General features: G+C 42.3%; 1 protein-coding gene across 1 annotated transcript; it reads left to right on the forward strand.

Annotated features, from left to right (window-relative positions):
- The first annotated feature begins 1,010 nt into the window (after positions 1–1,010).
- ccdc174 (coiled-coil domain containing 174) lies at positions 1,011–9,444 on the forward strand. Its single transcript, XM_023804123.2, has 11 exons — positions 1,011–2,322; positions 2,673–2,774; positions 3,077–3,177; positions 3,495–3,553; positions 3,721–3,889; positions 3,992–4,087; positions 4,218–4,357; positions 4,629–4,723; positions 8,238–8,373; positions 8,646–8,822; positions 8,955–9,444. Exons 1-11 carry the CDS (start codon positions 2,281–2,283, stop codon positions 9,200–9,202), a joined length of 1,365 nt encoding a protein of 454 aa, XP_023659891.1. The 5' UTR covers positions 1,011–2,280; the 3' UTR covers positions 9,203–9,444.
- The last annotated feature ends 2,615 nt before the right edge of the window (positions 9,445–12,059 follow it).

Consider the following 12,059-nt stretch of genomic DNA (forward strand, 5'->3'; position numbering starts at 1 on the left):
TATTAAAGCTCCTTTAATAAATGAGGGAGACTATGTTAGATAGATAGATAGATAGATAGATGTCTTTATTGTCACTATACAAGTACAGCGAGATAGCGGAGGAAATCTATTCATAGTATCAATGTGCAGGTAACTTGATTTTGTATACTTAATTTCTTGCCTTGTTAAAATCATCAAACTCATTACTTTTTTCCACTAACTATAGGTAATCATTACAGGACAGTACAATGCTGGTTACCACTGGTTGCCCTCAGATGGGGTGAGGGGAGGTGGTGGTGGGCTCCCGCCAGTTAGACGGGCTTCAGCCTTTTTTCTATTAGCTACATGACAGAAAGAATATACTAAATCGTGTTTAATAAATAGTTAAGTGATCGTGTAATCAATTACCTTTTTGCAGAATGTTTTTGTGTTTCATTTTGACTTGGCTCAAAGTTCTTCTGTCTCCAGAAGGATTACACCTTATTAAATAAGAAACCATATATTCCTAGTCGAGACACATTGTTATTTTAACCTAAAGAAATGAATGGCAGGAAAAGTAAATGCTTTCATAGTGATTTAACAGTAAAAAGGATGCGGAAGGGTTATGTGTTTAATTATTTTGCATTATAATAAAAGGGGAGGCGATGTCAAATTTGCAATTTAATACACACGCATTTATTCTGTCCTTTATTTTTTGCCAAGCCAACTCTTTCTTTAGCCGATGCAGCCGTATTGCTTTTTTTCATTATTATTGGCTTGAATTCCTCATATGCGTGCATTAAAACTTCCAAGTATGCCGCTCTCTTTTTTTCACTTTGATTTTCCATTCTGACTCGTGAAATCGGCGATCAATTGAAAACGTCTTTATGTATGCACGGTGCACGCGCATTAACTCTGGGTAAGCAATAGGAGGTTGATTGAACTTACTCTTCTCAGGTGTTTTGGAACCGACATACTCATGGTATGCGGGTTTGGGGTATATCAACCCAGAGGTTAAGATTTACCAAATGGTAAGTTAACCAAGCTTTCTGGAATACCCCCCCGGTGTTCTTCTGTTTGAGCTAGCTAATGCAAAGCCAAATTTTTATATTCAGACACAAAAATGCTAAATACAAAATGTAGGAAGAGGTCTTTGAGTTCAAATGATTTCTTCGTCCATTTTCAGGCTGAAGTTGCCTCTATAAATTATGTAAAGTTTATGAACAGAGAGAAACAAGACAGCACCTTGTTTCACCAAAGCATTTTGTTTCTTTCATCATGTACAAATATGTTGTTCTTAAGGAATCTTTTGATTAAATCTGAGGTCACCACTTTGTTTACAAAATATATCCATAGGCAGCTTTAAGCAACCCAGTATCTTTCATCTCTTATGGTTTGTGTGTAGGAATGAATACCTGAGAGATCTGGATCATCTGATTTTTTTTGTAACACTGCCACCTACTGGAATTATGTACATTTGCAGTCATTGGTTGGTCACCCATTCCTACCTACAAAAACACATATCCATCCATATCACATGCCACTTATCCAGCAAAGGGTCATGGTAAGTCTGAAACTTACCCCATTAAGCACAGGACACGAGGTGTGGGAACATCCAGGATGGACTGCTGGCTTTAAACAACCACTGATTGTCAAAGCTTTTGAAAGGCTTTAATTTCCACTGATATGTTTAAATCTAAGCCATTAACTTGTGCTTCCTATTCATCTTCCAAATACTTAAGTGGTACAAGATGACAGGGAGCCTGGAGTCTCTCTTACGAGGTACAGGGTACATGGCAGGGTCTACACTGTCTGGGATGCCAGTTTGTTACGGGGCACACATGGGCACACACTGTGGGTGATTTAGAGACTCTAATCCAACTTAATGCATATGTTTTGACATTGGGGTTAAACCAGAGTAGCTGCAGGAAACGTGGGAAAAACGTCTACAAAATATGGTGCAATTTAACAGTGCTATCCACAAAGCCACCATGTTATATTTTGTGCTATAACAAAATTTAAATTCATAAGTAGTAGTATTTTCAGATTTTGTGTATTATGGCAGATTCAATTTCAGCAATCAGATATGAACAAAAGAAAATGCCTGTAGTGTTTGTGCGCATTTGCATGTCCTGGACCCCTAATAATAATAATAATAAACAATGGTCCTCCCCAACACCGTGCGGCAGTAGCGTTTATTTAGGGTGTGCTTAGTGACGTCACAACAATGGCTGACTCTCTAACCCAGAGCTAGGCAGTCAGAAATATTATCTTTTAATAGCCGTGTTATTTGTGAATAACGTCCTACACGAATCAGCACAGATGGATAAAAAGAAAAAGCAGTATGACGTGACCGCTGCGTCCGTAAGTTTTGTTTTATTCGGAGGTGCATTTCGCGAGTTAGCCAGTCCGATTGCCTTGTGTTTCACTCTTGTCTCTGACAGTTTATCTCTCTCCTTCTATCCCTTGATTCCGTCTCTTACTCTTTATGTGTGTCTCTCTCTCTCTGTTCTGTTTCTGCCTTTGTTTCTGACTTTTTTTGTTTGTTTGTTTGTTTGTTTGTTTGTTTCGGCCTGTCATTGATACCATGTATTTTATGTAATGACAAATAAAGCTTCTTCTTCTTCTTCTTCTTCTTCTTCTTCTTCTTCTTCTTCTTCTTCTTCAATCTTTTAAACTATTCTGACTCCCTGCCGGGTTTCTGTTTTCTTCAGCTGGTTGATCTCAAAGCTGAGCTCTACCGGAAACAAGAGGAGTTTAGGCATGAAAAGTTGACATTTGATTCAGTGGAGAAGAAACCAAAATCCAAACTCAAGGTGTGTATGAACAGACTTGTCAAAAAGTTAAAATCAGTTATAAAGATGATTTTGGATGATACTTTCAGAAACTTGAAATTTGGGGTCCAAGCCACAAAGCCGCTGGATTTCTGTTGTTTTTCTACTGATTATATGAATTTATAAATTATAATTTCCCCAAGAACAATAATCCTTAAAATGTTAACACTGTGAAGTGGAATTTGTAGTACCTTAAATCTTAGAACTTTAGTAAACTTAACTTACTTAAATGTCTGGACTGATTGCAAGATACTGGGTCTTTTTTATATATATATTTTTTGCAGAAGCCCATCATCTGGAACAAGCAGAATGAGGGCGTATCCATACGAGCCCAGAAGGATGTGGAGCAGGCGACTGAAGAGGAGGATAGCCTTGAAAAATCAAGGTCCGTGTTTGCTCATTGTATTGGTGAAAGACCTTCATAGTACACATTCAGACTACATCTGGGACCTGTTCCACAAAGCAGGATTTCCTGGTTAGCCAGAAAACTTGTCTGATTTAAAGTAGTCTGGGGTAAATTGACTTTATCTTCGTTCACTTACATTGAGTCTGGACTACCTTAAACCTGACAAGTTATCTGGCTAAGCAAGAAATCCTGCTTTGTGAAGCAAGCCCCTGGTGTTGGCACTTGCCATGATTGTGTTTTCTTACTGCTTCTATGTCAGTATCGGGATTGTGAGTAAGCAAAGTGTGCTCCAACAGGTGCAAGCTGGAGGAAAAGACCCGGCTGTATGAACAGATGAGTAAAGGAGACTTCCCAGGTATGCAAGCCATAATTGCTGTTTATCACTACAGCAGAATGGTCACAAATACACTATATTGAAGGATTCTTTATACTGTACAATACCAATGCCATAAATGTAGTTAAAAACTATGGAGTCATCATATATGAGTAGTCACCTAAGCTTGCTGCTGTTCTGCTCATTAGATGAGGAGACAGAGAGTCAGTTCCTGGTGGATTTCACCCAAAAGATTATCGATCAGAAGAAGGCCCTGCAGGTGCAGCCCAAGACGACAGACGATTCTGACAGCGATGGAGGGGGGAACTGTGAAACTCTTGGGCCCATTCCTCTAGCTAGTCACCCGGATGAGGAATGGTAAGTGCATTAGCGAGTGGGATTGTCACCTTCTGTTTAAATACTGCTCATAATGGCAGCCCTGTGAGTACAAATGGCACTCTGGGTCTCCATTTTTTGTAGGGTGGATTATGTTGATGCCCTTGGTCGATCTCGTAGATGTATGAAGAAAGATCTGCCAGAGTACCAAAAACTTGACCAAGACCTTCATGGCAAGAGGTAAACAGAAGAAGGCACTCCTATCCGCAGTTTTCTTCTGACAGAACTTCTTAGATATTTGGACATCTCAATATGTTCTTCAGCAGCACAGTAGATAGAGGGTTGTTAAATGTCTCCGTACTGGTGGCAGGTTTGAGAAGCCTGGTGAGAAGACACTGCTGTCAGAAGACATGCGCAGGGAGCTGCAGCGACAGCAGTGGGAGCAGGAGGAAGAGGAGGCGATGAAGAGACCAGTTGGACCTGTGCACTATGAGAATGTCCGAGACCAAGGTGAGTCTGACCGGAAGATTGATTAGGATGCTTTATTTTAGAACGGGCATCATATGCTACGCATGTTTGTTTAAAGGACTTTGTAGTCATTTAAAGGAGAACAAAATGAAAGGGATATGTATTTTTTTTTAAGGGGACACAAGATAATTCACAGAAATTGTTTCCATTAGCTGAGCAGCACGCAGTGCAGCAGGGACTTCTGTAATCGTAATGTAAGTGATTAGTCAGAGGGTTACCTGCGTGCTAAGGCTCCTGCGTCTGTGTGTGACAGAGGCTCGGGATCTTGGCGTGGGTTACTATGCCTTCGCAAAGGATGAAGCCCTCCGCAAGAAGCAGAGGGACACACTGGATATGCTGAGGGACCAGGTGAGTCTCTCCAGTTGGCTGTGCAGTGATGCGTCTATTCATTTGTCACAGGCCTTGTGTGTGTGTGTGTGTGTGTGTGTGTGTGTGTGTGTGTGTGTGTGTGTGTGTGTGTGTGTGTGTGTGAGTGAGTGAGTGAGGTGTCTGCAGGACAATAAAAAGTCTTCAAATGTCTTAAGTTCAGGTTGGTCCAATAAGGCCTTGAAAATTCTTATAAAGTCTTAAATTAAAGTTCTTAATTAATAGATCTTAATTTTTTTGCGGTCATAAACATTCACAGTGGCCCCCCCTTTTCAGTGGTTTTGGTTACCTGTGGTCCGTAAATGTTACATGGAAAATTGCAGAAATAGTTCACGAGTTTTAAATTGCATGCCATTCTGAGTAGTATATTGGAATCTCGCACCATGCAGAATGTGAATCATCCCTTTGTCCAGGTTATCCACGTAGTATATGCTACCTGCCAGTCCCTGAGTCGCCGTCTCGGTTATCAGATCGCCTATTGTGGTATGGCAATGCTTGTGTTTAAGTAACAGTTTTTTTTTAATAAAATAGTTAAAAAAAAACAATACTTCTGAAGAATACAGCACAAGAGAGACCACTTTCACGTAACTTTTATTGTTTTATTGTTAACAGTGTATTGTTTTCAATGTTTTACTGTTGGTAATCTCTAAAGTATCCATAATTTATAAAATAAACTTTATCATAGGTATGTATATATTGGGGGGGAAAAAACATGGCGTTGATATAGGGTTTGGTACTATCCGTGGTTTCAGGTATCCGCCGGGGCTGTTGGAACGTACTTCCCGGGGACAAGGGGGGAGCACCGTATATTAATCTGCCGTTAAAAAAAAAAATCATTTAAGTTTAAATGTGACTGACTGTTAAGGAGTATACTACAGAGTCATTTCGTAACTGATCATTTTTGTGTTTTGAGCTCTTTCGCTGTGTGTGCTAAATCTTGTCTATCTCCAAAAGAGGCAATCTCTGCTGTCACGATGACTGTTGCAACACCCATTTTATTTTCATATTGCTTTATGGGCAAATTTGAATTGAAATTAGAATGTTCGCATGTGCGCTTCACGTTGAATAGTTCGCGTTTGGGCACTCGTGGTGAATGGAAACAGTACAATTATCAATAAAGACTTATAGAAATGCATAATCAAAAATCAAGTGGTGTGCATTGTCCCCCATTGTCCATTACTTAAACCACACTCTGCTGTACGTCTGTCTCATTTAGTTTTATAGTTATTAGTCCATTCATTCAAGATTCTTTATTCGTCACATACATAGTTATAACAAGTACAACATGTAGTGAAATTAACCCTCACCGATCCAAAGAGTAAACAAGAATTTTAAATTACAATTTACAATAGCTTAAAATATAAAAAGTGCAGACAATATAAAAAATGCAGACAAATTAATTCTATCTATATATTAAATTCATTATTATAAACAAAAAAAAGTGTAAAGTGGTGACGCATGAGATGATTGTTGTGCAATATACAGTGAACAGAAATAAGTAATGTATTTAAAGTGCAGTGTGCAGTGAAGTTTGCCTTGATAAGTAGATGGCAGTTTATGCATCCGCTGTATAATATTTAAGAGGTAGTGGTTTCATGTCCTGGTTGAGAAGTCTTACGGCATGAGGACAGAAGCTCCTCCTGAGTCTCTCTGTTTTTGCTGCTTGAAAAGACAGTTACTGGGGTGAGACGAGTCTTTGATTATCCTAATTGTTCTGCTCCGGCATCTCCTGGTGTACATGTCCTGCAGAGACTGTAGATCAGATCTGGTGCAGCACTCTGCTGCCCGAATCACCCTCTGCAGTCCCTTTAAGTCCTGGACACGACTATTTCCATACCAGGACGTGATGTTCTGGGTCAGGACATTTTCCACTGCACTGGAGTAGAACGACTTCAGGATCCCAGGAGATACGCGAAACTTCCTCAGCTGTCTCAGGTGGTAGAGACGCTGCCTCACCTTGCTGCACTGGCTCTGGATGTGTTCTGTCCATGTCAGGTCCTCAGTGATGCGAACGCCCAGGTATCTGAAACCTCTCACTCGCTCCACTGCAGCCCCGTTGATGTAGGGGGGGGGAGTAGGAGCGCTCCATCCTCCTGCTGAAGTCCACCACCAGCTCCTTGGTCTTGCTGACGTTGAGTTGGAGGCAGTTCTCCTGGCACCATGATGTCAGGTTGTCCACCTTCTCCTTGTAGGCTGCCTCGTCGTCGTTGGAGATGAGGCCCACCACTACTGTGTCGTCAGCAAATTTGATAATGGAGTTGGAGCTGTGTATGGCCTCACAGTCTCTCGTGTAGAGCGTATAGAGCAGTGGACTGAGAACGCATCCTTGAGGTGCACCTGTGTTAAGTGTGATGGAGTTGGAGACACAGCCACCTACTCTCACCACCTGTGGTCTGTCTGTGAGGAAGTTGTGGATCCAGGCGCACAGGTGGCTGCTCAGTCCTAGCTCCCGCAGCTTAGTAGACAGTCTATGAGGGACTATGGTGTTGAACGCTGAGCTGTAGTCAATGAACAACAGTCTTACATAGTTCCCTTGCTTCTTGTCCACGTGGCTGAGGGTGGTGTGCAGAACGTGGGAGATGGCATCATCTGTGGATCGATTGGGGCGATAGGCGAACTGGATTGGGTCTGTGGAGCGTGGGGATGGAGGCAATAATATGGTCTTTAATGAGTCTCTCAAAAACCTTCATGACCACCGATGTAAGCGGAGCGATCAGGAAGGCGTCGACTTGGCCGCGCCATGTTGACATGTTCTACCCTTCGCTCTCTGATTGGTGTAATTATAAATGAGCATGGGTGTTGTTCTAAAATATGTCAACACCTTTGTCTTGTTCCCGGCCACATGTCCACTCTGTGTGTGTGAGTGATGGAACATCAAATGGGTTTTGAAGGATGCATGTTAATCTCACTTTGTAGTATACCCCTTAGGTTTTATGTTTGATAGTTAACTTTTTTATTTTTATTTGTGGAAGTGGAAGTTCAACAGTTGGTGCTAGAAGTAGCATGGGCTGCAGCAGCTATCAGGACACACGTTAGCTAGGTATCGTGTCTAAGACATCTTTGAAGCAGCAGTGTGAATTCAGATATTCAAGAATCTGTTACATCTGCCGCTTTATATGCTCGTAATATTGGAGAATGGGACAATAATCTGAGTCCAGTGTTCCTCTGTTTTGAATGAAGTTTCTTGGATGGGGGATTGAAGCACCCCGTACGTGATCCTTGCATTGTAAATTTGATTTATTATTCACACATCGATCGATAGACAATTTTTATTACAAACTTGAATTGACAGTGGGTGTAGTCACTGTAGTGTAAATGTATGGGTATTGATTCTGGTAAAGCATATTTCTGCGTACAGTTTGGTCTTAAATTTGGCTTGAAGTTTTAAATTTCACATCAGGATTTCTGCAGAGACCATACGTGTGTGTGTGTGCGCGTGCGTGTGAGTGTGCGTGTGCATGCCACCAGCCTTCTCAAAGATCTGCTTTCCCCACAGACCACAGATCAGCGTACCAAGAGGGAGAAACTCAAAGACAAAAGGAAAAATTTACTTCAGTCCCGGCTGGCTAAGGTGAGGCAGAGGAAGATTATGAAGCTGGATGGCACAGAGACAGAAGATGGGGCAAAAGAAGGTAACGCTAAAAGCTAATTTAGCTATCCAGTTCCTTTTAGGAATAGTTCAGTGTGTGTAGTAATCCCAGATTGCCCCACTGCATGAATGATAATCCCAGATTGCCCCACTGCATGAATGATAATCCCAGAATGCCCCACTGCATGAATGATAATCCCAGAATGCCCCACTGCATGAATGATAATCCCAGAATGCCCCACTGTATGTGATAGTCCTGGTATCCACATTCTTTACTTGATAATATTTGATTCCACAATGAATCCTGTTTTTCAGGCAAATCTGAGGGAGAGATAATTGGACCCAAGCCTTCAGCTGAAGGACCCCCTGGACCCCCTCGTGATCTGCCTGCTCCTGTGCCCTCTGGGCTAAATAAGGTGGTGGTGGAGATCCAGGAGAGGAGGGACACGAAGCCCGGCGTGCCCCACGTTCGGGAATGGGATCGGGGAAAAGGTAGTGTGGCTTCACCTGCCCGTTAAGCTGTAAAGAGTGATGAGTGGAGCCCCCTGCTGGCAGTTGAATGCCCACGATCTGAAGTCATTGTGTGCACTGACTGAAGCCTTTGACTGTCTCATCTCTTCTCAGTTTCCTTCGGCAACTGGACCAACCGGCGGCGGGAGGAGCGGGAGCAGGAGTTTGCCCCTCCCACCGCATACTTCAGTGACAGGGGGGCGGCAAGGAGTGGGTCAGACTGGAACCCACAGAAGGCCCCCTTCTGCCGGCCGTGGTCCCAGAGCAGCACTGCTCAGTCACAGAGCCCAGCTCGGGATCCCCCAGAGGCCCCGACTAAGAGCCTAGATGACATGCTTTCCTTTTACAAACATTCCACTTAAGGGAATTCTGGAACGGACACTGGGGGCGTCACGTGTCAATGAACCAGGAGTGTGTGGTCATAGGGAACCAGCAAGCATGGCAGAATTCCTGTCATTGGGGAGAACTCCACCCTGTGCTTTACACACTCACACACACCTACAGCCTAGTCATGGGGGCTCTTTGGCTTCGTTAATGGGGGTGTAATGGATCTATGATCGTCATTTACTTTATGTTGACTATTAAAATTGTGTTGTTAACCACACCCGTATGCGTGGACCTTTTTCTGGCGTTGGAGATGCGTATTTATCGGTATACTTAACTGAGGACATCAGGTTAGATTTGAATTCAATATTTTTTAGTTTTTTTCAAGCGATTAAGCTACTTCGAGGTTCTGAGATTTTTAGTAAATAATGCATACGGAATGGTCTGTGATTCTTACTTATACATTTGTATTAGCAGTGCATGTAAATGCCTCATTAAATTTTGAGCAGTAAAATGTCATTAGACTTAAAGTCAGTCCTCCTTAATGGGAAAGTTAATGGAGGAGTTATCCTGCACATTTAATAACAGGAGCTGTGCAGGCGGGAGGGTCGTTAGCGGGTCCGCGGGTGGCCCTGGCTGGCCGCTGCCTCGGCTCCTGCACACCGAGGCACGGCCCTCTGGCCTCACTTTTCTACAGCTTATCAATGGATTGATGAAGTTTTTTTTGTTCTCTCTGGCACTTCAAGGAGATGAAGGCCGAAAGTTTACCGAGAGCCTGGGCCTTGACTCTCCAGTTGTGGCTGTATAATGAAATGAGGCATTAAAATGTGGGTAAATGAAAACATAAGATGCACTTCATAATAAAGTTGCTGCAGTTATTATAGGCATAATATTATTGCACTTAATTAAATCCTATATTTTGCTGCTAGTCTAGTAGATCCTCCTGGACCTCCAGAAGGACCATGTTGGCCAAGATTCTTCAATATAATCCATTATTACCATAGAGATGTAAAGTGCTGGATAACAGAGGGCTTCTTTTTGAGGTATGAAAAAGTAATATTCTAAGTGATTGCCTACAGAAATGTCTCAGAGAAAAATAGCTTATTCAGACTTGAAGAAAATACCACTAGAGTTGCTCATATGTAGATAAACTGCATCTGAATGAGACCATAATCTTATTATCAGTAAGAGGATGAACTTGCTCAAAGTGCAAAAAGTTAATAGAATGGCCACTTTTATCGTCATTCAGAAATACACCGGTTAGTGCACATCAGAACGAAATTTCGTTGCATTTTTGCTCACCATCGGTAAAAAAATATATATATATATAAATAGAAAATAGAATATAAGTGGAACTAACATGCAGATATATTAACCGCAGTATAGCAGCAAAAAAAACAGTGTACATCACTGTATCGGTTATAGAGCAAGACATTTAGTGCATAAAGTTCTTGAAAAAGTGACGTGCATGGATGGAGACAGGCAGAGTGTGGGGAGGGGGTTGGGGAGGGGGCTGTCATGAGTTAAGGGTTCAGGAGTCTAATGGCTTGAGGAATGAAGCTGTTACAGAATCTGGCTGTTCCCGTCCTGATGCTGCAAAGCCTCTTCCCAGAGGGCAGCAGGGAGAACAGTCCGAGGTGGGGGTGGGCGGAGTTCCTGGCGATGTTACGGGCTCTGCTCAGACAGCGTTTGGGTGCAATGTCCTGGATGGATGGAAGAGAAGTCCCGATGATCCTCTCTGCAGCGATTTTCTGTCTGAGGATTTTGAGCTGCCAAACTAGATGGAGATACAGCTGGTCAACACGCTCTCTATGGTGCCTTGGTAGAAAGTGGTGAGGATGGGAGAGGAAAGGTGTGCTCTCTGCGCAGGAAATGCAACCGCTGCTGAGCGCGCTTTACCAATGAAGTTGTGTTTGGTGACCAGTCCAGATTTCCAGTTATCTGCACACCAAGGAATAGTTTTCAGAGCACTTTTAAACTGGGAAGTGAATATGCAGAGGATTATTTACTATAAACCCCATGCAGTAAAAATAATTTAATCCCTGAGTTGTTCAGATTTCAGCAGTTTAATTATGGCATTCTGTGACTTTCTGCACAACTATAAATTGCAAATGCACCTCAATTCCAATAGATGGCAGTAGCCAGCAGTAAAAAAATACCTGATATATCACAAATACGGATCAAATTACAAGAGGTGCTCCTGAGGTTGTTGCTGTATTTATTACACAAGGTTGGATGACCTAAGTGTTAAAAGCTTTAGCAATGGTGAGATGTCACATATTTTAATACTCCCTACAATTTTCTTTATGATAATACATGTCTTTGTCCTAATTAAAATTGATCTTCGTTTTCAGTAAAAACCTTGTACTCCCTGCTCAGAAAGATACAGTAGAGGTCATTGGGAATGTGCATCCTTGTGTCATCAATTTACCATTAATTAGGCTTTAGGTAGTTGGAGAAAGTGTGTGTGTGTGGTGTGTGTGTGTGTGTGTGTATGCGCTTGCGTCCCAAAAAGGCCCTGCCACTGAAATGTGATGTCAGCTTCATCGACAGCCGACTTCATCACATGGATCCCTGGCTCTGAGCCTCTTCCTGGGTGACCCACCTTATCTGTGAAGGGCAATTGTCATTAAAAACACCGTGTCTGAACACCAGACCTTCTTTATGTCTGCTCCACATCCCCTGTCCCATTAAGGGAAATTGTCAATTGTTATTTCCTTAAAGGTCACCAAAAAAATTCAATGAATTTACGCACAACAAAGGCATTTTGTGACCATTCAAAACTAATTATATGCTGAAGGATTTGGAGTGCTAATTTATATGTGCATTTTTAGCTCATCGCTGCCTGGATGTGTGTGCACGTATTTACAGAAAGCTCTGAGAAGGGGAATTGTT

The sequence above is a fragment of the Paramormyrops kingsleyae genome, chromosome 8, assembly GCF_048594095.1.
Source record: "Paramormyrops kingsleyae isolate MSU_618 chromosome 8, PKINGS_0.4, whole genome shotgun sequence".
Classification (NCBI taxonomy): domain Eukaryota; kingdom Metazoa; phylum Chordata; class Actinopteri; order Osteoglossiformes; family Mormyridae; genus Paramormyrops; species Paramormyrops kingsleyae.

What these genes read in the sequence shown, in the direction of transcription:
- ccdc174 (XM_023804123.2), top strand. Translation starts at nt 2,281, where the DNA reads ATGGATAAAAAGAAAAAGCAGTATGACGTGACCGCTGCGTCC. An exon ending in ATGACGTGACCGCTGCGTCC is followed by an intron (nt 2,323 to 2,672) that starts GTAAGTTTTGTT and finishes TGTTTTCTTCAG; the next exon opens with CTGGTTGATCTCAAAGCTGA. An exon ending in CAAGACCTTCATGGCAAGAG is followed by an intron (nt 4,088 to 4,217) that starts GTAAACAGAAGA and finishes TACTGGTGGCAG; the next exon opens with GTTTGAGAAGCCTGGTGAGA.